The 25,591-nt window shown below is 37.0% G+C and overlaps 1 protein-coding gene across 7 annotated transcripts in view; it reads left to right on the top strand.

Moving 5' to 3' along the window:
- Positions 1–25,591, top strand: part of LOC137477088 (sodium channel protein type 1 subunit alpha) — a 91,642-nt gene that overhangs the window by 6,445 nt on the left and 59,606 nt on the right. For 6 of the 7 annotated variants that reach the window (XM_068195763.1, XM_068195759.1, XM_068195762.1 and 3 more), the window contains exon 2: positions 21,107–21,422. In XM_068195763.1, the coding sequence (XP_068051864.1) occupies positions 21,159–21,422 (264 nt within the window). In that variant the 5' untranslated portion in view covers positions 21,107–21,158. Of the gene's footprint in view, positions 1–1,722; positions 1,803–21,106; positions 21,423–25,591 lie in introns of all 7 variants that reach the window. The other variant, XM_068195758.1, reaches the window with a different exon arrangement.

Here is a 25,591-nt window from a genome sequence, read left to right as displayed (position 1 = left end):
TTGGCCATCCCCACTTTTATTTCATTGGTCAGTACAGCAAAATGAGAAATACAGAATGCTGGCTGATTTAGCTCCAGCTGAGGCTGATCCAATGCAGATGGGGTTCATTGTGTTAGCAGTTACTGGTACTTAGGAGTCTGAATATTAAAAAGGAGCCTTTTTTTGTCTGGCTTCCAGATTTGGCTGTGCAGCTGCCATCTGAATCCAGGGGGATGTATAGAGCTGACGTGGCAGTCGTACCAGGCGCCGTGATTAGCAGTGCAGGCTGTAATGGATGGACCCGTCACGGGACTCAACCTCAGGAACCCTTTTTTTTTGGTGACTGAACCCATGACTGATGAGGTTGAATCTCCTACCAGTCCTCAGTGGGCAGGTGTAAAATGAGACAGAGCACAGGTAGCATTTATCTGTGACATGTCAGAGGCTGACCTGGAAAGGTTTCTGGTGCTTTCGTAAGGGGCTGAGACTAAAGCAAACTATTTCCTTCACACATTTCAGAGACAAGTAATTAACTGAAAAGAAATTTAAATTACTGAAAACCTTAGCTCATTTAACACTGGATAAAGAAATCTATTTCTCAGCACTATCCCTGCCCTTTGTCCCTCCCTGAAGGAAAACGGAGTTGCAGATTTTCAGTCTCGTTTAGGTCGGGAAATCTCTAAAAAAGCAGTCTTTTACAGCGGTTCTTTGCTTTTACCGATAGATGGGGCTGTCCTTTAAGGTGATGGCTTAATATATATATTTTTTTTTTCCTTTCTTTCTATCTCTACCCTCCTTTCTGTCTCTCTTTACCCTTCTCCCTCCTCCCCCTCTTTTTTCTTTCCTCTGTTATTTGCTGATTTGTATTAGGTACCATAGAGTGAGCCTCAGAACAGGAAGCTGAGAACAAAGCAGAGAGGATACTGCAGAGGTCTTTTTTTTTCCCTTCTCGATGAGAATGCAGCAGTTTATAGCACTTTTTAATATTTTGGAACGGAGAATCTAAATACCTTTATTAGCATTTCAAGCATTTCATCATCACTATCTCCTGGGGGGGGTTTTGGGTTTTTTTTAAGCTTTTTTATCATAATGCTTTTGAAATTCCAGTTTTATCAGGTAAGCCAGGAGGATGGTAAATCCTAGACCTTAGTGCATTTATGTGAGCAGTCAGCATGGATCCCCCATCCCAACCTCCCTTCCTTTTTTTTTTTTTTTTTTTGAATGCTTGCTTTATAGTTACTTTTCAGCATATAATTAATGAGAAATTTGGGTATTTTGCTTCAAAAATGTTTTTCAAGCTGCAGTCAGTTCTTTTTGACATCTCAGCATTTTGTTACAAGATGTATTTCAGTGGCCTTATAGTTTTCGGTGTTTCCCCTTTTGCTGGAGGGTGATTTTGTTTAAATTATTACATATTTTCCCCTGAACTTTTTGGAAGATAAGAGAGGTTGTATTTTTCCTTCTCATGGAAGACATATTAAAGTCTACAGCAAGCACTGCAGGATTGTACAGTTTTCATTCCCATAGAGAAGCTCTGCTTAAAGGCTAAACGCTTCACACAAATGTTTTACCAAAGGAAGAAAGGCAGCCCTCTCTTTTCTCTCTCCCTCCCTCTGCCCCTAGTCTTTCTGATCAGGTGCACTGCTGGCAGCTCTTACCTTGATTTACATACAGACCAGGACTGGCTCTAATGCTGTAGATATGGCTGGTTCATCATCTGAACCATCTTGCTTTTTCAAACAGCGCAAGAAATTTGCCAGGTGGACTTCAAGCTCTGTCAGCGTCTTTTCTCAAATGGATTTCTTCTCTGCTGCCTGTCTCAGGTATGTGTTTAAAACAATCCCACTGTACTAATTACCTGGGATTGGGCTGTTTGTTCAGCCCCACTTTGAGAAAGCTATTGTTACTGACTCAGCAATATTTGAAAATGGGTTGGTGTTTTCTGTCCCTACTGAGAACCTCTTCAACTCTGTTTTTTCCAGAAATGCTTATCTTGTGGTTATGGTGTCAGACTCCTGAGCTATATTGGCTGATGTTAGTGTTGCATTTGTGAACTGCACCTACCTTGATTATTGTGTTTTTCATGCCTGACCAATGTGTTGATGTCAAGTACAAAACAAAAAAGGCTGTGCTAAAAATTACTCTGAAATCTAATGCAAAACAATAACAGAATTGCTGTCAAGACTGACACCCTGATACTTTATTCTGCTGAGCCTAGTTTGTGTGATCTTGAATATTTGCTAAAGTATTTAGACACTGAGAAGCAAGTTAGAGACAAGCAGCTTTAAACTGACTGTCCTCAGTTTGTTATAAAGTTTTTATTTTTTTGAAGGAAGTATCAAGGGGAGTGGGACAGGGAATTAGGGGAATTAAGAGCTTGCATAAGGCATAGTCTAATCAGAATAATTCTAGTGAAATTCTAGGAAAACGACAGCAATTTGCAAACCATCTGGTACCAAAAATAAAAAAAAATCAAAAGTCTATGATGACTTACAGAAAAATTATATGGATAAATGTGTATCAAGAAACCATGTATCCTATCAGCTCTTTGAGACAGTACTTTATATAGGGGCAAGGGTAGTTTATTATTGATCACTGAAACCTTTGTTGAAATTATCATATAAAAACCTAAACTTGCTTTGAAGTTTCAGAAGTTGTAATCATCAATAGCTGAGAAGCTAAAATAAATTACAGGGTCTTTTATTCTTGAAATGAAGAAGGCCATGAGCTAGAAGACCTTCACAATATTTATGAATATGCACTCAATGCACTGCCCAATGCCAGGACAACTGGCTGTTGTTGGCTTTTAAGGATGGCAGTGCTGCTGCTATCCACATTCACTGCATCCTTCCAGCATGTGAATTCTAATTCCAGAGTTTTGTACATTCATGACCGAACACACCATATTTAACGGGAAAATCTGCATAGCTTAGCATTGAGTTTTGTCCTTTAAATTATATTTTACAAATCCTTCTCTATCATTTTTAGCTGCCTGAAATTGGAGAACTGAGATTAACTAAGTGTGAGTGTTCTCTGCCCTTAGTTATGAGAAATCGTCTGTTAATAATCAGGAGAAGTGAATACTTTGCAAATTCTTTTGAGAAGAGGCAGAAATCTTGATCTTATTTTTCTGTGTGCATTTAGAAATGTGAGTCATTATTTCTGTCTCTTCCATTTTCACCAGTGTGTCGTGAAAATCACCACCAGTGTGTGGTGATTTCAGGTCCCTTTTTGTGCTCTTCTGAAATTCTGTTTAGCTCTGAAAAAAAAAAAAATTATTTTATTTTCCACTTGTTAAGAAAATCTGGGTAGAAACCTTCCCTGCCATATTAAATATAATTTGAAAATCCACAATTCTGATTCATCCACCCTGCTATTTATTGTTGTAATCTATAAGCCCCAGAAGTTCTCACTCTCCTTCCTCTTTCTGCTATGAAATTCTCATTATGTTGCATTTTCAGAACCCAAGTTTCCATTGCTTTCTGTCTCAGCAGTATCTAGTGGATCTCTAACCATCCTTCCAGTGCTCTATTTTAAAGTGTTTCCATCCCTTTTTAAATTAATTTCCTCTTTTTTCCACAAGTCTCTGAGAAAAGGACAAAACCCTTATATTTTTAGCCTCAGAAACACCCAGCTCAGTTTGAGCTTCCAAGCTCTATCCCTTCTAATTCCGTGTCTTTTTAATTTATTTCAGTACCTTGTAAACATGCAAACTGATCTTCATCTTTCTCTTAATCCTTCAAAAGACTGTCTAATTTGCTTCTAGAATTGGCTCTTTAAAATTATTTTGTAACACAAATCAACAAAACTGATGATCTCCTCCTGGTAAAACAAAGCAAAACCAAACAAAACCTCAAATTCTGTCAAGGACAGAAATAAAAATTTAGGCGTAAATGAAGAGGCTTGTGTGACTCAATTATTAAATAACTCTAATAATGGCATTGGTCAAAGAAGACAAATCAAAGTAGCAACTACAGTGATGTTACCAAATGTTGTTCCCTTCAGAGTGAGAGCCTTCTTTTTTTTTTTTTATTTGAAGCATTTGACTTCTTTTTTAAAAATTATTGTTGAATTTATCTGTTAAGAGGAAATTGTGCTGAAGTTATTTCTGAATGCAGATGATAGGTGCTCCTCTTAGGAATGTCTTAGTAGGGCTCTGTAAGTAGATTTGCAGGATCCCTGGAGTAAGTCCACACATGGGAACAGAAGTGAAGCGGCTGGAGGATCACTAGAAGCTGAACGCTGAAGATGATTTGTGCTTTCAGTGTCCAGAGTGGGTGGGACAGGAAGTGAAGATCGAAGAAATGGGCTCACCCAGATGAGATATGAGAACAAACATTTTACTGAAGCAGATAGTGGAGAGCTGTAATAGAATGTCATAAGAATCTGTGAAATTTGTCCTGAAGGTCTGTGGGGAGACGTTAAATGAAACATCTGTTGGAAAATAGGTATAGCAGTCTTGCCTTGGGCAGCGAGAAGAACTAGGTGGCCTCCGATCTCTTTTTTCCAACCCAGTTTTTCTGTGAGTCCACAAAAAGAAGTAGATATCTGAGATATAACAGGCAGTGTACAAGGAATTATATAGGGTCCAAAATAGACCCACTAAAAGCTATCTTCACTAGGATTGCATAAAAGCATACAAACATCCCCTGAAAATATTTATTCTATAGTAAATGCACTCTGCAGTGCTTCAAATGTATCAAGAAAGAGCAGAAAATGTGTCCTTAAAAGTTACTTAATTTCTTAGTGTTTCTTTTAGATTACATAGTCTTTACTAGTGAACGTAGCAAGTGTGTGAATACAAGGGGTAGAAAAAGGATATTTGCAAATCTGATCAAATTTCCATACTGTCTGGAGAATAGTACACATTTAATTAAAAATATTTTCAAATTGATAGTTTTTCTTTATAGAAAGAACTAGGACACTTCTGAATCTGATTAAATAAAGTGAGTGTACCAGAGCCATTTCAAAGTTCTATTTTTAACATTCATATTCAGTATTTTTCACAGCTGAGAAACCTAGTCTGATACATTTATTTTCTAAAATGAAACATAAATAATGCTATGTGTGTATATATATATATATATATATATATATATCACTTAAAATGTGCAGTGATGGATAGAGACAGAGAACTCTTCAGAATTCCATACTGGGTACATTGACAATGCTTAATTGAAAAAGAAGTTATACAACAAATTAATATTTTTTCTTAAACAGGAATTCTGTGATCCAAGCGTAATCTAGAAACTGTGCATCTGAGTATTTTTGCCTTCAGTTCAATTTATTTTCTCTTTACACACACTGGGGGGATAAACCAGAAAGGATGATGCTTTATTATGTTTTCAGAACTTCATATTGCCTCAGAACAAAATACTGCAAAATCAACTACTCTGAATTAATGAAGCATCTTATCTGAAAAAAAAATTTTTACTCCAAGAAAAATTATCTGTGTATTACAATGTATTTTTTCTTACTCATTTTGTCTCAGTCTAAGACCAGGACTAGCTGGCACTGGGCTGGCCTGTGCCTGCACAGGTCTGGTGTTCACCACTCCAGTGGCTGTTCAGCAGGGTACTGCTGGGGGGGCTGACTCCTGAGGAGTGTTCCCAAACTCCTTGGGAAACTGCTAGTAGGGAAACTGCTGACCAAAATGAGAGAGAATTGCATCAGGATCAGCTCCTTTTAGCAAGACAGGGGATGAAAAATGTATATGGCTACCTAGGAAGAGATAATTAAATTTTCATGAGCAGATATTTTTTTTAAAGTGTGGTTTTAGAATAAGCTAAATAAATCCACAAACTAGTACAACATGCTAATTGAATAGATACAAAATGTTGCAACATCTGAATTACCAATTGCAAAGGAAGCAGTACAATACTGTGTTGAGTGTCCTTTAGAAACAGTTAATAGTTGGAAAAAAACGAAATCTGAAATGTATATCTTCTTTTTCTTCCATTAAACTCAATGTTATGGAGGGACACACCTTCAGAGAGATTCTTTATTGTAGTGAGGAAGATTGCTAATAAATAGTTACAGGAAATGGAAAACCCATTTAGAAAGCATCTTGTGAAATGAGATGCCAAACTGGACTTGAGTGAAACAAAACAATTTTTTTTAATAATTCTGAATATTTACATGGAAACCAGTGTACATGAATCATTAAAAATGCATTACTATTTACAGGTAGACTAAAGTGTTTTGTTTAATGAATGATGAGTATGATATATATAGGGTCACAGAAAACAAACATGTATGGAATATACTTAAAACGTGCTGAAAAATAGTATACTCTATAGCACTGTTTCTGGAACTGTGGAGTTATATAAAATTATGTTTTCTAGGCACACCCAGATTAAGAAAGCTTGCCAGATATTATTTCAGGTTACTGCTGTCTGCTTTTTGATGGCAAGTGTAAAATTGCCTGCAACATTTTATAGAAGCAGAATTCCCACTAACCTGAGCTACATATCTGAGAAAATTTTGCAAAATATCTTTATTCTAACATAACAGCAGATCTCCAGAAGTGCCTTCCCTCCTCAGCCTTTATGAGCCTATAATACAAAACCACATCCTCAGAGTGCTGGGTGGAGGCTGTCACCAGCCTGTTCATTTCTAATAAGGAACAGCTATGCACCAAGGACAAAAAATGAGAATGTAAATATAATTTATAAAATACGTGAAGTCTATATTAAATATATAAAATTATAAACTTATTTATTTTAACAGAAAGATATATTAGAAAGTTTGGAAATGCTACCAAACTTTCCTATAGGTACCAAATACCTACCTTGCTAATGTAGGTATGGTGTTGCATTGTGAGGTATGAGGAGTGTACCTACTCTGAATTGTCATATTTCATGGGTGGGACATAGAGTAGACAGAAGTTTTCAGCTTGACTGATATAGATGTGCAAGGAGACAAGGAAAAAAGTCTTAATTACTATAAGGGCCTTAAGACTTTTCAAAAAATGATTTCTAAATAAAAGCCTTAAAATATTGTCTGAATAAAAGTAATCTTCAGCTTGATTTCTATTTCAAATTACTATAAGGATCTTTGAAATAGAAATCAAGCTGAAGATTACTTTTATTCAGACAATATTTTAAGGCTTTTATTTAGAAATCATTTTTGAAACTCTTTTCTTATAAGACCAGTAGCAGTGGTGCTACCAGTGTGTTTCCCCTGTCCAGCCCAGAGAGAAGCACTGTCTCCTGTGCTCTGCCAGCAGCAGCATCTGCCCAGGCCATCGCTGCCACCAGCTGGCACTGCCCAGCAGCTTGGAAGGGCACACACATTCTGGGTGAGATCTTTAAAAACTAGTAAATGCGATAGATAGTGCTAATCCTAAGGATTCTTACAGTTCATGGGAGCCTGTGCTGCAGCCTGGTGAGCTGTGCCCTCTCTCAGGCAGTGCAGCTGGTGGTTTGCTGTGGGTTATGTGCTCTCCAGCTGCTGCACAGCCTGCCTGCCAGTCTGGCACTTGTGGGCATTGACCTCAGACTTGCCCTCTGCTTTCCCCTCAAGCAGGTTTCTGTACATCTGTGAAGTCTAAGTTCAGACTACTACTGAACCAGCACTAAATAATATTTAATGGTTCTGCTGGGAGAAACGAGAATGCTTGCTGCCCAAGAGTAGAGAGTGATAAAATATGAGATTTGCTAGCAAGAGAAAGCAAAGCAGCTGGTACAATACCAGCATGCCTAATTCCTAGATAATAACTATGAGTTTTGGGGGAAGAGAAAAAAATAAAGGCTGAGGAAATCCAAATGAATCAATTTTTTTAAATGCAGGGAGTAACCACCAAATTTTATTTTTAAAAGCTATTTCTTTGTTTCAAAGTAATCTGTCTTCAGGACAGTAAGCTCTATTTAACTCTAATAGTGTTTTACTCAAAATTTCCTCTCCCTTTTCCTTTTATTGCCTTGCACATGATATTTCTCTGCAGGTCTTAGCAGTGGCAATTATTTCTCAGGGTTGTATGCTTTGCAGAATTCTGAAATGCAGGAAACCGGTCAGTTTAGGGAAGAGGTTTTTTTTCCTCCTGTGATTAAAGTAAGATTGACTATGATATTAAGGCTGAAATTTCATATGATACTTCTAAGCTTAACTGTTTAAGTCTGTATTTTAGTGCTGATGCAAAAAATACATTGCCTCCATGCAGAGTGACAAGAATTTTGTATTGACATTTGTGTGAATTCTTGATTACTTAGCACTTTGGAAAAGGATGGCTTATGCCTTTAGCTGTCTGTTCAGATAAGTTTCAGATAGGAAATATGAGCCATTTTCTCTCTTTCACGTGAGAAAAGATTGCAAAGATGGCTAAATAATGGCTGGGGGCAGTGCTACTGTGATTAGCAGTATTCTGAAGTGAAGTCCACAAAGTAAGCTGTTTCTCTTTAGAGATCTGCAGGTCTATGCTTCTCTGTGTAATGCTTTTAATTCATTGGCTTTCCTGAAGCAGTATTTGTTAAGTGCTTTGGGGGATTACAAGACAGATTTCAGATTTTCTGAGACATTCATGTGTCAACCCTGTTAAAATTCCATACTGCAGTGTTGTAGGGTTTCAGGAAGTTTCAGGAACTTTGTTATTAGAAACCAAACCCAGGATGCAACAAGAAACCTCCTGCTATCTGGCTGTGCCAGACTCAGTTGTGAGCCCATTCCTTCATATTGCTCATCTGAAGTATGCACTCTTGAATTTTAACACTTCTTAACATCCAGGTTCTTACCTGCAAATTGTTCTATTTTGATTTGTGGCCAGCATTGTGGGTTGTCTTGGAATGACGTATGGGAACTTTTGGATGTCTATAGTAGGCAGGAGTTCAGACGTGGAATGTAGGATCTCAGTTTGAATGTGCTATTCAAACTCAGAGAGGGAGGGAATTGCTGCTCCAGCCATGACATTTGAATGAGATTTGAAAGTATACTGTCTCCCAAGCTAAGTATAAGCAAAAATGCTCAGATATCACAGAGGGAAAGACCTTTAAGGTGATGAAGTAGTTTGGTAGCTGAGCAGCTGAACCACTGAAGAGCTTTGGAAGGTTTATTGAAAAAGAGGAGGTTAAAAGGAGCATAAGCAAAATGAGGGATCTTTTCAGATATTTTTATCTCCTACATATGACTGGAAATCTTCAAAATTACAGTGTTGATATAAATTGAAAATTTAAACAATGGAGTTTACATCTGAAAAATGAAATTCGAGATAATGAAGAAAGGCTGCTAAGGGCCTCTGAGAGGCAATCAGTCATTTGCTTTCTGAGAATTTATACAGGATGATGGAGCCCAAGAAACTAGCTAGAAAATAATTCTGAATAAGAGCAGCATTTTTTGATAAGGGCAAAGAAACTTTCCTGGTGTTTTGTAAAAATGATGGAAAACAGACCTTTGGTAAGTATGGCAGCAGGAGGAATATAGTATGATTTATAGTTTGGCTCCAAAACTTGGACAAGGACATTTGACACATATAAGAGTCAGATTCATTATGACTGCTAGTAGCACAGGCTCCACTAACCTCAGCAGCCCGTAGGCTTGGTTGCCTTTCATGTGCTGAGCTGCTGTGGTAAGCACTCATAGTTTGGGATGAATCACTCCATCTAGAAATTGAAGACATTTTCACCAGCAATGGCAGCAGAGGGAAGTCTGAAGTAATTAAAACTTGGGTCAATTGGACTACATATAGGATAAATAGGATGACTACATATAGGATAAATAGGATGAAAGAAGTTTGGAGACTGAAATAGCCACAGCTATCCATTTTTCCCACTTTCAGCAGGGTTCATGTGGTTTGGACAGCTTGGATGCTATTCTGAAAAGGTAAACTTCACAGGTGTATAAACCTATTTACCTGCACAGAAAAAAATGGCTGTCTGCTGTTGAGGGCACAAAATCAAAAGTAACTCAAGAGGGGCTTTGCTGGAAAAGCTCAGACATCTGCAGATTTGGAGGTTGGAAAGCATACTGTCTCCCAAGTCCAGAAGAACTGCCTGTAAAAGGCAGTACAGGCAGGTTCATGCTGCCTCAAGAGCTGCTTGTGACAGAATACAGTTTTGGCTGCACTCCATCAAATAAGTACAGATGTAACCTGAGTAAAATTGGGAGTAAAACAGAATATTAACATTTCATATTGCTGCTGATAAATCTATGTGCTCATGTTCCAAAACAAACATCTTAAGATTTTAATATATAATATATTGCACTTTTTCACTGAGGTCCTTTCTTCTTAGGAGATACAGTCACTAAGGTGATAGTCTTTTTAGGGTGCCTAATCACAGTCTTAAGCTTTGGCCACCTGTTATGAATCACATCATGGTGTTTTCACTGAAAACTTGCCTTTTGCTTTGCACTCTTACTTGGCTTTAACTGTCTTTTACAATGGTAATATTTTTTATCTTGACCTTAGCAGGCTTTGGAATATTTTACATACATGTACCGCTTCCCACTTGCTGGCTTGCTTCAAGCTTCTGTTATCAACATGTAATTCCCCCAAGAATTCCCTCATCACTGAGCCACAGCAAGCCTAACTTCACAACCACATTACCTGCAAACCCAGCCTTGATGCCCTCAAGCACAAAACACTCCCAATGCACTCAGCTTCCAGCAAGCCTGGCTGCCTGGGAAGGCTCAGACAGGCATGGAGGGAGGGAGCTTGCATCTCACTCTCTAGGATCCACTTAAGGACCATGTTAAGCTCATGTCCCCCATGGGTCTGCCAGAAAGACAAAAAGATTTCATGGAGGGAAAAAAAGTCTGAGCAAGAAAAGTAAGAGAGGAAGGGAGAACAAAAATTTTCATGACATTTTCATACTTCCAGATGAAATTTTAAATATAGAGAAAATGAGAAATTTTAAGAGTAATAAATATGGAAAACTACATAAATGGGTGTAACAAAACAGCTCCTACTCAAAATTGCTAAGTGCTGAAAATTATTCTGTATTTATACTTTTTATAGACTCTTTCCTCAAAGTCAAATTAAAATCTGTTTGATGTAATTTCTACTTATGATATTAAGTCCCCAATTTGTCCTTGACTCACAATGAATGAAACACGAATATTTTGAAGCTTCTTAACTGTGCTTGTTTCCCTCAGACTTAAATGTCCTTCAATTCATTAGAGCCATGACCTCACAAATTACATTGATCTCTTCTCTGACAGTGTTCACTGTTCACATACTAAAGACTAGTTCTGCATAACTGGATATTCTTATCTTTATGTATCTTCCATTGTTGTGCCCAAGTGCATTGAGAAATGGTTTTTGAAAAAGGAAGTTTCCTACTTTAGTTTCTCACTGTAACCTTATTTATACAAATGCTTGTAGATTGTACATACAGTATGTGCAGAAACACTGTTCAGCTCTCAGTGTGGTAGGAAATGGTGCCCTGTCTTCAGAGGCGTTGATCAGACAAGAAACGGGACGTGCTGAGGAATGTCCCTCCTAATTTTTCTCAGCTGGGTGTATTGTAAATCAATACCTGACTCCGGGAGGTTGAGTGGCTGAAGCTTTCTCTCATCTGGTAGGGCTAGAACTAACTTTCACACTGGTCTGCTCTTAGTGGAGTAAAGAGTTATGGGGAACTATCCTTAAACTATTTAAGATATTGCCCTGGACACCTGATGCCAAAATAGAAGGCATTGCAACTCACTCTTACAAACTAAAAATTGTTAATTAGAAAAAACATTGCAAAACACTTTAATCTCTAATGCAACATTAAACCGACAATTTAGAACAGCAATAAACAGTTTCAATCACAAATGCAAGAGTATTTTCAATTAATGAAAATACCAGAAGTGTTGGTTTTGAATGAGAATAGCTGAAAGTATTTTAATCACCTATCACAAATCCTACAAAATGGGAAATGTGGTGTTTTTCAATCAGAAAAGTTGAGACTGAAAGAGTTATTATTTTTTGGCATTGTTTGCTGTGGCCTTCAGCTCACCATGTTGATTCTCCTACTAGAGTTCTCATCTTACAGGTGAAGCCACATGAACAGATTCACATTATACAGACCTTGTAATCTATCAGTTTGAATTCAAGGTGGAATACAAGATAGAAGACTTTATTAAATACTTTATTGCTTCATTATCTTCATTAATGTAATTTGTGTACATTTTGTGGGCACAAAGTGATATTTATAAAAACTACAAATCTCAAACCTTTTTTCTTTTTTATATTTCCCTACCTGTATTTGAGAAATAATCGCTAAATGTGCACTACAATTTCATGTTTAACCACATAGCTTAATACTGTATTTGATAACGTAAATGTTGCTTGCTTTTAGCAGATTATCTGATCTTCAGAAAACTACCAGACAGTGGCTCAGAATTTGAATGACTGGATATTTTGCTTCAAAAATTGTTATCATTTCTGCTCTTTATAAGTATATATCAATATTTCAGATATTTCTAATGAACAGTTTTCCATTTTTCAATAACAGATGGTATCTTGTGATATTACCTTAGTTTCACATCTTGTCTGTTTTCTCAGTATACTTTATACCATTAAGTTCATTCATTTTCAAGTGTTCTGGGCTGCTGCACATTTGAAGTTCCTACACATAATGTATTCTTATTTATTTTAAAGAAGCATACTTCTTTAATTGTTTCTCTTGACCAATCACAGGATTTAAAAAATTTCCAAAGTTCCAATAGTACTAGATTTCTTAGCCTATGATTGTATTGCTCTTGACTGGATTATTTATTTTATCTTTACAAATCCATCAAAAATCAACATCCTGAACATTTATTAGACCATAAAATATTAAATGACTGGAAAATCACCAGCACCTAAAAAGACAAAAAACCTTTGAAATATTTGTTTTTAAATGAAAGTCAGTGTGGCTAACAGTGTTCACTCAATGGCTTTCAAACTGCTGCTTCTGCAGAATTGCTAATTCCCAGGTCCCGCCTTTCTTTGCAAATCTGAATCTTTTTCCATTAACGCATTGCTCAAAGGATGGGGCAGAGGCAGCAGAGGTTTCTGCTGCTGCTTGTAGTTAACCATTTAATAGCAATAAACATTTTGTTTTTTCTAGGAGTTTTCAAGATTGTTTTCCCCTTTATGCAACTGAAAATACTGAGTGCCATGTAGGAGCTTTTTAGATCTTAAAACAAGCTAAATATCTAATATTCAATAGAGTAAATGAGCTCTGCAACTATACTACCTGTAGGGGACAAGGTGCCAGGGCTTGAGCATTGTCATGTCTCTAGTCCACATCATGTAGAGACATGCCTGAACACAAAGCTGGGACATTGTGGCCTCATGAGTGTTCACTGAATGAAAACTTTCCAAAATTACATTGGACTATCATTCTTAATTCAAAGTTTGTTAAAAATCAGTTCAAATCTAATCAGGATATAGGTGAGAGTTATTTACTTGTTTATTTTTGACCAGACCTGTGTTTTGGAAGAAGTTTCTTTACAGCAGTGATTTGACTTTTTAAAATTTTGTTTTTATTTTTAGAACTATGTAAAAATATATAAAATAGTTTTTGAAGTGAACTAAAATTGTATCTGTAAGAATAGATACTAATTATGCTACTGTAAAGCAAAAATTGCCAATCTGGGAATAAGCCATTTCTCACATATTACTAGGTAATTAAGTTCAAAGAAGCTTACTAGGAAACACCAGAATCCTCTTACTTTTGGTACAAGTGGTTTGTATGTTCAGAATCACAAAATGCAGAGGGACATGAGGGGAGAACTGCAGAGGAGTTTCCTTAGCAGGATCAGAAGATGCCAGTGACCAAGGTGCAGTGCCTTGCCCACATAAATGTCGTGCGTTTACAGACTTGTGTTACCTGCTGCATGGCATTAGCTTATAGAGTACCAATTCATTTGGAAAGCACTTAATTCACATGTAGTGTATTTGTTGCATTTCATAAAACCTGAGACAGAGAGCTGCAGAAGGGACTGGGGCCACAGAACCATCCCAAAGTTGTGCAGTGGCAGTAGAGCTTCCTAGGCTGAAGAGTTCCTTTGTGGTTTAAGCATCTCCCATTCCTTGAGCGCTCTCCTCTTTCACAGACAGTCTGTGAGATGGATCCCTCCTTTGGGTGCTGCAGTGCAGTAACAACAGGTGATACCCAGCTCCTGACACAGGGTGCTGGGGCTGCTACTGCCTCCTCTCTGCACGGACATGTCCTGGGCATGCTTTGTGTGCAAAGGGTGTGAAAGCAAGGGGATAAAGTTTCAGAAGTTGCTTTCATATGGCGTCTGGACTTCAGTGCTGTATAAAAAGTACACGTTTCTACAATTTGGGGGTTTATTACTTCACAGTAGCCCCATCATTCTGCATGAAAAGCAGAAACGCTTTTTGTTTCCTTAATTATGATTGATTTTTTTTTCCCTGTGGTTTTGTGTGTTAAACATGTTCCTGTTGTTCCTGCATCTGCTTCCTTCATCCAGGAAAACCTCAAGAATGAAATCTGTGCTTGCTAAATTTGTTAGGAAGTAAATAATTTTTGTCATTATGTCTTTTAGGCTTCTGGCCTTTCCACTGATCATATGTAATAGCAAGTACCTGAATGCTGTTCATGGGGTTAGGCAGCCCACTAATTTGAGTATGGCAATGTCTTTGGGTTTGTTAGCTCTTCAAATTTTGCATCATTCCAGGCTATGGAGCAATCTGTTTTCCATCAACTTTTATTTCTTTCCCAAGTGTGGCAATATGCCAAGACCAGAACTTAAATCTTGTCTTAAATTCAATTTTAGCTTAATATCAAATGAATCAGTAGCATTATATAATGTACACTGCATAGCCTACATGGCTTTGTTTGTTTTTTTAACTGAAGAAAGATGCTGTTATGTTTGCTAAGGTAAATATAAACAGATGTTTAAGAAAATTAAACTTGAGTTAGTTACGTAGATTGTCAGTAAAAGGGGTCAGTGCTCTGATCAAATGAAGGAAAGCAGAAAGATTGCTTCTCTGTACTGCAGTCATTTGCTGCAAAAGATATGCTGCAGGAACAAAGCAAGCAGAGAATCCATTCAGCTTGGTAGCAGTCCAGTAGTTCTAAGCTATTCAATGCATTTGTTCAAATGGAGTACTAATGCAGCTGCATTATGACTTGTCCCATTAAAATAGTTTCTTTCTTTCTTTCTATGAAACTGCATAATTAATTTTGGTTTTTTCAGCTTTCTAAAATAGAAAAGATTTGTTTGCAGTTAATTAGACCTGGAATTAGACTAGCAAAGCAGTAAGCCGAAGCAAGCTATTTCTTTTTAATTTAAAGCCATGCCTAGTACCTATATTTTGGTTTAGAGATACATTAGTTGAATTTAAAAATATGCTGGGAATAGCAATTTTAACAATGCATACATATATATAACTAATAGAGATAGATAATATACTGTGTCTGCATCATATGATTTTCAAATTTCCTCTAAACAAGACACAAGAACAGGACTGAAAATCTAGGTGTTAGTGGGAGAAAAGGTAGCAGCAAATAGCTCACAGGAAGCATCCTGATTTTACCAGCATGAGGGTTTTGCTGGCTAGTTATCTTGTTGGGGAAGGCTGGTTTATTTTACTTTCCTTTATTTTTCAAAACTTATGCTTGTATTTTCTTCCTGAGTTAAAGAAATTGGTTGTGAGTGAACACTAGAACTAAACCCTGTTTTCCTATTTTTTCTTCTCAGCTAATATACCTCTGGTGATTTTCAACTGACTTTTCTCAAGTGAATTTACTAGGCATAATAGAGAAATATTCCTAGGAGCAGGGATCAGAAGCCATGATTGCCTTCCCAAATCAAAGCTTACCTTTAAGATGCCAATTCCATGTTTTCTTACATGCCTTTCTATCCCATTAATCTTGATTTCATTCCTGCACAGTACGCTAAGCAATTGTACAACAATGTGGGTATCAGAGACACAAGTTGCATTTCCTACTCCTGTCTATTCTGCTTTTTTTTCACTGAACTGCCTTCCTGATTCACACAGCTACCCCATGGCTGTGTGCAACTCTGTGGCAAATTAAATAGTCATCCTCTCCCCCCATCACTCCCCTTCAGCAACCCTTTCTGTGAGTCAGTTAAGTAATGCAAATATCCAGCTCCAAAGCATAAACTTCCACTTAAACTGGTATGTACTGTTGAATTGCTTCCAGTATTTCAGATAATTTATTTATATAGCTCAGTGCTTATCTATGTACCCTATTCTGATATCTGCAGTATTACTGCACCTACCCTTTATTTAAAATTAATATGCATTAAATAAATGCAGTTATCCAAGTCTAAATAATGTAATGCAAGCAAGCCCTTGTGCCAGATCTGCATTATCCATGCTGAGAGGGAACATCAAGAAGATGGTAAAAAAGATATGGGAGAATCCTATAATCAGTCTGGTAATAATGAAGTTTCCCTTATAAAGCTGTCCACGACAATTAAATCTAATTTTATATGTGAGCTACAGGGAATCATAAATAGTTGTATAGTTCCAGTATTCCAACCTGATTCCTGCCCTTCTGCCAAGTGTGTTGCTTTGGAAATCCTACTTACATTTGCTACCTGCAGTAACCCTATAATTGAGACAGACAGGACAGACACAGGCTTGGTTCTGAGGCTGCACATACAAAACTGTAGTGGCTTCCCACAACTTTCTTCCTCTCCTCCCACAGATCCACACTTTGAGGAAGGTAAATTATATTTATTCATATGCTGAAGACAAGAATCCTAATGAGTCATTGATAAATCAAAAGTAATGAGAAACTGTGCTAATAAATGATGCAAATTATTATAACAGAGATCTGGGCTCTGTGACTTTACATGTAGATTCATTACTTTATCTTTATTTTGCAGCAGTTAAATTTTAATTCGTGGTTTTTATACCAGAATATCAAACATCAAAGCATGTTTCAGTTTCAGATCTAAGTGTATGGATAATATAAAGAAATTCACTTGCTGAAGTTTAAGTATTTGCATCACTGTAGTTCTACATGTACGCTAAGGTCCTCCTGACCAAACACTCCAGAAACTCTTGTTATAAAGGCATGAAGGATATGCAAGCTGATAGTACTAGATGATATCAGATGAGGAAATAATCTTGTTCAAGCTTGTCTCTATTTCTGAGAGTTATGTATTGTTTGACTTTTTCAAGAAACAGTGTGTAACTGATTTGAAATCATTGTTTGACAAGGCACCATGTCTTCATCTACTTCCAATATGTCCCTTTACTTAGCCTAGAAAAATTATTCAGATGAAATTTGAAGACTATAAAAATACACAGATGCTCTATGGGTGTTTGATAGCTTAGTTATTCTCAAAGAATGCTTAGATCTGAAATGACTCGATGTGTACAGTAGCTCACATCCAGGAGGGCAGTGATTGTGTGTACATCACCCAGCTGGTCTGTGTGTGCATAGCTAATCCAGGGTAGTTCTGGCTGCCTCAGAGTTGGTACACGTAGGCAGATCAGCTGTGCTTTGTGCAGTTACACACATGCAGCTGAACAGCTTCTGACTTATTCTGCTTGTGGTCTGCAGATGGTCCCATCCCTGCACGCTGAGTGTGCTGAGTGTGCTCTGCAGTTATCTGGCTTACAACAATGCATGCTAAGTATATGTGAATCTATTTTGCCTGGGAAATATCAGAAGAAACCATGATTCTATTCTCAAATGTTCTGAGTGTCTTATTTTCCAAAATATGAAATGTTTTGCACTGCTCATAAGACGGTCACTCAGACATGGAAATGTAGAAGGAAAAAAAACCTCATTCTGTATAGCAGAGTAGGAAACAAGTTAATAAGAAATTAATATTTTGGGTATTCTTATAGTCTTTCCTATGTTGAATGACTAGTGCTATGCTAAAGAAAAAAAAAGCCCATTTGGATCATGCAAGCAATCTGTAGTTATTCAATTAATATTTAATAACTCACTTGGTGGAAATCAGAAGGATAGCAGTAGATTAATCGGTCTGGTATCAATTTTTATCCATCCCCATCACATATAAGTGAGACTAAATCAATTGACTATAGTAATGGAAATACAAACCTCGTAGTTAAGCACTGCCATATGAGCAATGAAAGTGATTTGGGATTAAGACTTTAGTAAATTCTGTCTGTATTTAGTATTGACTTTTAAATTTATAGAAGATTTCTATTTGCAATTCTGAAGACTTATAATCATTGAGGGGTATGAAGAAGAGGAAAACGTATCTGGAATATCATACTCTAATCTGTTAAGTAGAGGATAAAAAGTAGGTAATCTTCATAAAGCCTCCTGAAAGATGTTAAGTACAGCCTACCTAGATTTAGTTACATCTAATGGTGTAGCTAGCTAGCTCCATGTACATTTGACAGACTAGAGAACATTCTAGGATTAATTATAGAAAAATAACATGGAGTTCCTTTCTATATAAAGAAATGCACATATTATTAGAAAAGCCCACAGCATTTGCTGATTTGAACCTTGGTATTTAAACACAGTAGCTGAATCAAATCTTTTTGCAACATAACTAATGGCTGTGAAGCATTTTGTTTCTGTGCACCTGCAGGCAGATCCTGAGGTAATCCTTGTCCTGCATGCCAGGTGGGGACATTCACTGAGCTAAGAGGTGCCCTGACACAGCACCCTATGGTTTCAGATCTCATCTTTGCTGACTGCTCACTGGCTGCCCATTTCTTTGCAGCACACGAGATTGCCCTTGCTGCTGTCCAGCACCTCCTCCCACTGCGCCACGACTCGTTTGGCTTGGTGTGCCCTCGCCGGCTGTGGGGCGGGGAATACCAAGTGCTGCTTGCAGTGCTGCTTTGGGACAATGAATGAAGGATTCAAAGGGAAAATGGCAATGGGGAAAGGACCCTCCTGGGTCTCATGAGGAGGAGGAGGAGAGGGAAAGGCAGACACGTCTATGTAGAGTAATTTGAGGAGAGGAGAGGTCTTAGTCCTTTCTTTTGCCAAGTAAGTTGAGCAGAGAAGAGGGGTTGATTGTCTTTCTTGAGTCTCTGTATCCACCTGAAGCCCACAGAGCAAGTGGAATCTACCTGAAGCTGTGTCCTCCATAATATTTGGATAACAGCTTAGTACAAGATCTGTCTTCCAAATTGTTGTGCCACTCATGGGGATCAGTTTGAGATCAGAAAATTCAGTGATGTGGCTGACAGTTTTTTCTCCTTCCTTCCCAGTACCTACAAGGTGTGGTTGAACATTAAGAAACAGTGTCAGAGTGTACAAATAGTGAGTTTATAACTTCACTTAACTTATAGTTAAGTGACTGAAGTGGCAATTCACGGAAATAAACAGAACCATGACATAGGGAGCTGAGGACTGTCTAGAGGATACTCTCTGTGTGGAGAAAGGCAAGATTTTAAATCCCTTTTAGCTGAGGTACATTTTCTTACATCCTCCCCCCTCCCACCAGAGGAGACAGAACAGTATAATTCCTTTTCTCTTGGAAAGAAGCAAAGCTGTACAGAATTGGTTTTGGCATGAGTGTATGCATGGGTGAATATTTAGTGTTTGGTGTGAGATCAGCTCACCTGATTTTTTTTACAGTGAGAAACTTGCACCTTGATTGTTTGAAAGTCATTCCTCAAATTGTGGGTGATGATCTTATATAGATGTGTGAAATATGGGGGGGTTAACGTTTTTTTAAAATCAAGACATTTGGGTTTGTGGAGACCATAAGCACTTTCACCCCTCTTTCTTGTGTTATACACTATATTCTAGTACTCACTACAAATATGTGATTAAGATGTTGTGCTCACCCTGGCACTACTGATCAAGAGAATTTGTATTATATTACTTAATATAATCTGGTGACCTTCTTCTTTATTTCCCAGCTTCATTATTTCTTTCTTCTCCCTTTATTTGTCATCTAATTGCTTATTCTCCATATTAACTTTTTCTCAGTAGAAAGTTAGCCCTATTTGTTTTTGCTTACCTTTCTGCTCCTTTGCCAGTAATCTGTTCTTCCACCTGTGTTTTATTTTATTTTGTTTTCATGTCCTTTTTATATTGCTACTCCTAAACAGTTCCTATTTTTCTCTTTTTGCATTCTTCATTTTCTCCCTTAATTCTTCCATCATTTACAATCTCCTCTTGAGCCACATTTAATCTCTATTTCCTTCCTAATTTCCAGCATCTTTCCTGGGGTTCCTGGGGTTTTTGTCACTTTTTAATTAATTTACATGTGTTTCCCCCCAACCCCTTACCTACTACTGTATTCCTACTTCTCTTTCATTCCATCTCTCTGGCTTATTTCAATGGCTATTGAACTGCCTTGGCCCTTGAGTCTCTTGATAGGCTGACTGATCATTTCATAAGGATCTCTGCAGTGGGTGGAGACTGCATTTACCTCTTTACATTCAGGCATGAGGGATATATGCACCATTGTGAGCCCAAATATGCATTTCATCTGTACGTCTGGTGTCATCAGAAATTTATTCAGCAGCATGGAAGATGCCAAATCTATAGTCTTTACAGGACTTCTTTTCTTCTTTTTTTTTTCTTCCCAACAGGTTTATTTTTGCAATTGCAATGTATAAATAAACATGTAAACTAGAATACTTCCAGAATTTTCCAGTTACAGCTATTTTATAAAGAACCAGAGACAGTAACAGCTAAACTGAAATAATACTCAGCAATTGCTCTTCTTCTTATCTAAAATAACTTCTCATACAAAAATTTATTTAGAATCATTACTTTAACACATACAAATTGATTTTTTTAAATGGAAGTTCTGATTTTACAGTGCTTGTTTTCTGATACTTTTGGTGATCTCAGTGAAATTTTCTGTGTTAGCTCTGTTGAATTTTTTCTATTTATAGTTACCAAGGTAATCCTGATTGATTCCAGAGCAGTGTGATCATAATATAACTAGAGTTATGAGGAAAGAATGTATTTGATTAATCTTAACTATCATACTTTTCCTTATTTGGAGTAAAAGACTATCATAGTCCTGAAGCTGAGAAATTTTTACAGTTTCAATAACTAGTGTAAGAACAACACAAGTGCTTCTTACAAATGCCAAATCGCCAACTAAACTACTTACTTTGTCTTTGTTTACATAATTTTCAAATTGTGTATTTTAACAATTCAACATAGGAAAAGCAATTGCACTTGAAAATAACTACTACATCTTTCTTACTTGGTGATTTCAACATGTTTATTTGATTTTTATTTCTGCTTTCTTTTAGTATTTTCCTATGCAGAAGAATAAATGGTAATTAAAATGTGCAGGATGAAAAGATGGAGCAGTCAGTGCTTGTACCACCAGGACCAGACAGCTTCCAATACTTCACTAGAGAGTCTCTTGCAGCTATTGAACAACGCATTGCTGCAGAAAAAGCCAAGAACCCTAAACAAGACCGCAAAGACGATGATGAAAATGGGCCAAAACCAAACAGTGACTTGGAGGCAGGAAAAACACTCCCCTTTATATATGGTGACATACCTCCAGGAATGGTGTCGGAGCCCTTGGAAGACATGGACCCATATTACATCAATAAAAAAGTGAGTCTAATATCAATCCTGTTTATGTGCCAGTGTTTGCAGTGTGTTATCACGCTCGTTTCATTTTCTTGGAGTGGATCACAGAGTTTGTTACTTCAGTATGTTAATTTTCAACCAGAACCCATTTGCCTTAATGGTTACTATCTTTTCAGCCTTTTCTTTTAATTTACCTCAAAATTTATTTCTTTGATATAACTGACTTTATATCAGTGGAACATTTATATCAAAGATGAAGCATAATATGTGATATTTGATTATAAGCAATATATAATACCTATACAAACGTGAATATGTAATATATATATACTTTGTGAACTTCATAAAAATAAACACACATTCATACTGTGTACACCAAAATTCTCTAAGGTTCTTCAGATTTAAAGCTGACAACATGAACTGATGCACAGAACATTTCGTTCACAGAAATCTGTTTTGATAGCAAATGCTTAGGAAATTTGTGGAATCAATAGGGAAACAAACAGATAAGCAGTAAATGTAACAAAAAGAGTATAAAAACTGATTTTAAAGTTTTAGTGAAACTGGCCTTGGGCAGGCGTGGAATCCTTTCAGAATTATTCTGTTGCACAGCCTATAAGCAGCAGAAAAAGTTCATGCTCTCTAGCTGTAGCTAGATTGGGTGATACTTTAATTACTGCATTCTATGATTGTAAAAATGTCAATATTAAGATAGGCCTTATTTTGACTTTCACAAACTACTGTGTTCTAAGTGTCCCAGCTTGCTAAATTTCATGTGATTTATGAGTCCTATTTTGACAAGAGAGAAAATACTGTGTGAAAGAACAATATTTTTATCTCTATTATCTGGTGCCTCTGAAAGAGCCTTTATCTGTCATTCACAGCATATGAAGATTTATCTTTAAATCACAGTTCTACTTTTACAAAGATAAAAGATGTGTTTCTATAAAAGCAGGCCTTGTAGTGTTCTGTACTAATTGTGTCTGTTTATGATACAGTATTCCCTATAACTTTATCCCTACCTGCCCACAGCTCATCCTGGACTTTTATAGCCAAATCAGTCTGATGTTTCTGGCAGCAAAAACAGATACATGATAGGTATGACCTATAATAGATATGCCTCTCAAGCCTTTGGGAATGAAAGACCCTTTCAGTCCCTTCACAAATGTGGCCAAAAACTTACTAAATCAGCCAGGTCTGGTGATAGAATTGCAAGAAATGGGAGAAACCAGCTGAGCATATTCAGTCAAGTTTCTATACTATTTGAAAGGAAGAATCTTTTTATTTGCACACTAAATATGTATGGTCCAAACACATACAGAATCCTCTGGGATTCTCTTCTTTCTGCTGAAGCCCACATAGTCTCTATGCATGTGCTTTAATCTTCTACAGGACAGAAATAGAAACAGCCCTGTCAGTCTAAGACAAGGCAAAAAATTCTCAAATGCTTCAATTCTCTCTGTTTTTTCTTTCTTCAGTAAGAGGAAAATAGATGTTCCTAACAGAAAATCAACACCTATTTCAATTTTTCACCTGTAATTTTACTTTAAAATATCTCATTTCTAAATTTTGTTATCTAGCTGTGTGTGAATTCTGGAAATACTTATGTCTTGTTTCACTTGTATTTTGAAACTATTGGCAGCAGTTGATGCTCCTGCAAGTCTCAGAAGGAGAAATAATTTGAGAAAAGCCAGTAGCAGGTGTAAACATCTCTAGGAAGACACATAGGAATTCTCAATGTTTTTATCTCTGTGATGTTTAACATTTCTTTACCCCTCTCTGACCCATCTTGTTGAGCCAAGAAGTCCATCAGCACACCTTCTCCAATGTGACAGTGTGACAACTGCTGCACAATCATTAGGGATGTTTTGTTTCTCCCTGGTGAAGCATCTATCTGAAATGTCATGGATCTAATGAAAAACACCAGAATAAAGGAAAATTTTTATTTGCAAGAAAGGGTTAGGGCAAGTGTGGAGGATTACCCAATGCCACAGTTTTTTCAGAGCTCTGTTAAGATCTTTTCATAAACTATAGCTGATCTGTTGACAGAAACTACCAGAAAGTTTGGCTTCCAAACTTTCAAATAGGGAACATAAATGGTTGCTCACAGCACTGGTCACTGTATTTATTTGGAAAAGCTGTATAGGAATTTTAGGAATATTTTTTTATTACAAGCTTGGGACATGAATGAAGTCATCCATCATTTGCCTTAGATGCAAATATTGCACCTCTCTTGTTTTTTATTCTTTTTCCTATTCTTTATACCAAGATTGATCAAGCTCATTGTATTTTTCACGTGGTGAATGTTTAAATGTCATCTAGAGTGCTTTATGTTCCATCCTTGGGACTGCTTTTTCTGAGCAAAAGGTTTGTGCCAGGATTTGATGCAGTTTAATAACGAATAAGACAGAAATAAATATGTATTTTGAGCTGGTTTGAGAGCCCTAATTTGTGCCTGAGGGAGCCTTGAGAAGAAAAGTTAAAATAAAAAATCTTTTAAGAGAAGAACACCCAAATAGGTATAATAGTTTTATGGTTTTGTAAGTGTATTTCTATGCAAAACCTGCCATGAAAGAGGACATATCCTTACTCAATACTAATCTGAAGTTGAAAGGAAAAGAAAAATATTGACAACTACTGTTTGACTGTAGGACAGCCCATTATAGCAGGTTTACACACTTGATAGTATTTTTGATTTACACTGTATCATAGATAGCTTGAAAGCCAGCAATTTTACCCTTGAAATATAATTATTTTATTGTAAAATAGAATAATGTTGTCCTATACTTATGATTTCATTATACTTAAGTGCTGCTGACTGTGGTGGCCAATAATGCTGGTCTTTAGAACTGTGAAATTTAGCATCCTAAAGGGTTGCAGTGGTCTTTTTTCTTTTCTTTTTTTTTAATCCAAAATTGATTAAAAGTCAATTTTTTTAATCCAAAATTGATTAAAAGTGAACAGGAAGTTCACTCATGTTTTGTGTTCTGCTTCTGTATAACTGCAAATCTGTGTGTTCCCAGTATAACAGTGCCTGCCTGCTCATGCTCCGGCTGCCATCACAAAGGATCAGCAATGTTCACTTCATTGTCTGTAGAGAACAGAGCAGCTGGAATCCCCTAAGATCCTGACCTGCAGGCAGGAATCAAAATCTGGTCCACTTAAGGGCTTGCTCTTTTCCTCTGAACCTAGGCTGCTACATTAAAGAGGAGGGAGAGAATAGGTGGAACTAAGTGGGTAAAACTTCACTTTCCTCCTGCAATGATAGAGATATAACATTGTTTATTGCCACTCCATGCCCTGCCTCTTGCCAGAAGGATCTGAATGATGTCTGTCAGCAAAGATGCCTCCTTTTCTCCTGGCATTCGATATCAGTCCCTAATCTGATGAAATTCCCTAACTCCTGGGTTTCCCAGATGTGTCTTACATTGCAAAAAACCCAAAAAGATTTTGTAAATTTCTTCAATTTATTACACCAGCAAAGGTGAATGCACTAGTGATATTTTCATAGTTGTGCGATAATTTTTAAGTGAAAAGTCCTAGCAAAGCAAAAAAGTTAAGAACTTGCTAGAAAACATTGTTTTAAAAGATAACCACAAACCCGAGAAATGGAAACTTCTCATATGCCATGAGTGTCCTGTTCTATCTGCTGCGGGAGCTTTTCCAGAGAGGCTGAGGACCCAGCTCAATGTTGTATCTGCTCTGTCTTCCAGAAGGTGGAAATGCAGTGGGGTAGCACACAGTGCACTAAATCTAGCCTCCCAAAAACTACATTTAAAGCTAAATAGGAGGAAGGAGAGGAGAAATAAGGTTTTGGGAACTCTTTATCCCAAGAGGTTCTCAGAGACCTTATCTTTATTCAGTGTTGACTCTTCTCTCTTAGCTACATCTTCTCAAAACACTCCTCCTCCTCCTTTGCCCTGCTAAGAATTCAATTTCTGGTTTTATTTCAATTATGGCTGAAGATGGATTGGGTTTTAGGTTACAGATGCAAAAGCAGCAAATCAGGGACTTCCTTTCAGGGAGCTCTGAATTTGTATTCGCACTCAAATACTTTGAATGTGAGTCGGTTTTGTGCCTTTATAAAAATGAATAAAACATATGGCCTGAAATTTATACATAATCCTTCATATAAAAACATTCATGTTACAATTTGTTTAGAATTTATCTAGCTTTTCTTAGTGTATGTCTAC

This window comes from Anomalospiza imberbis, chromosome 7, assembly GCF_031753505.1.
Source record: "Anomalospiza imberbis isolate Cuckoo-Finch-1a 21T00152 chromosome 7, ASM3175350v1, whole genome shotgun sequence".
In the NCBI taxonomy this organism is placed as follows: domain Eukaryota; kingdom Metazoa; phylum Chordata; class Aves; order Passeriformes; family Viduidae; genus Anomalospiza; species Anomalospiza imberbis.
This window is presented reverse-complemented; position numbering and strand designations above follow the sequence as displayed.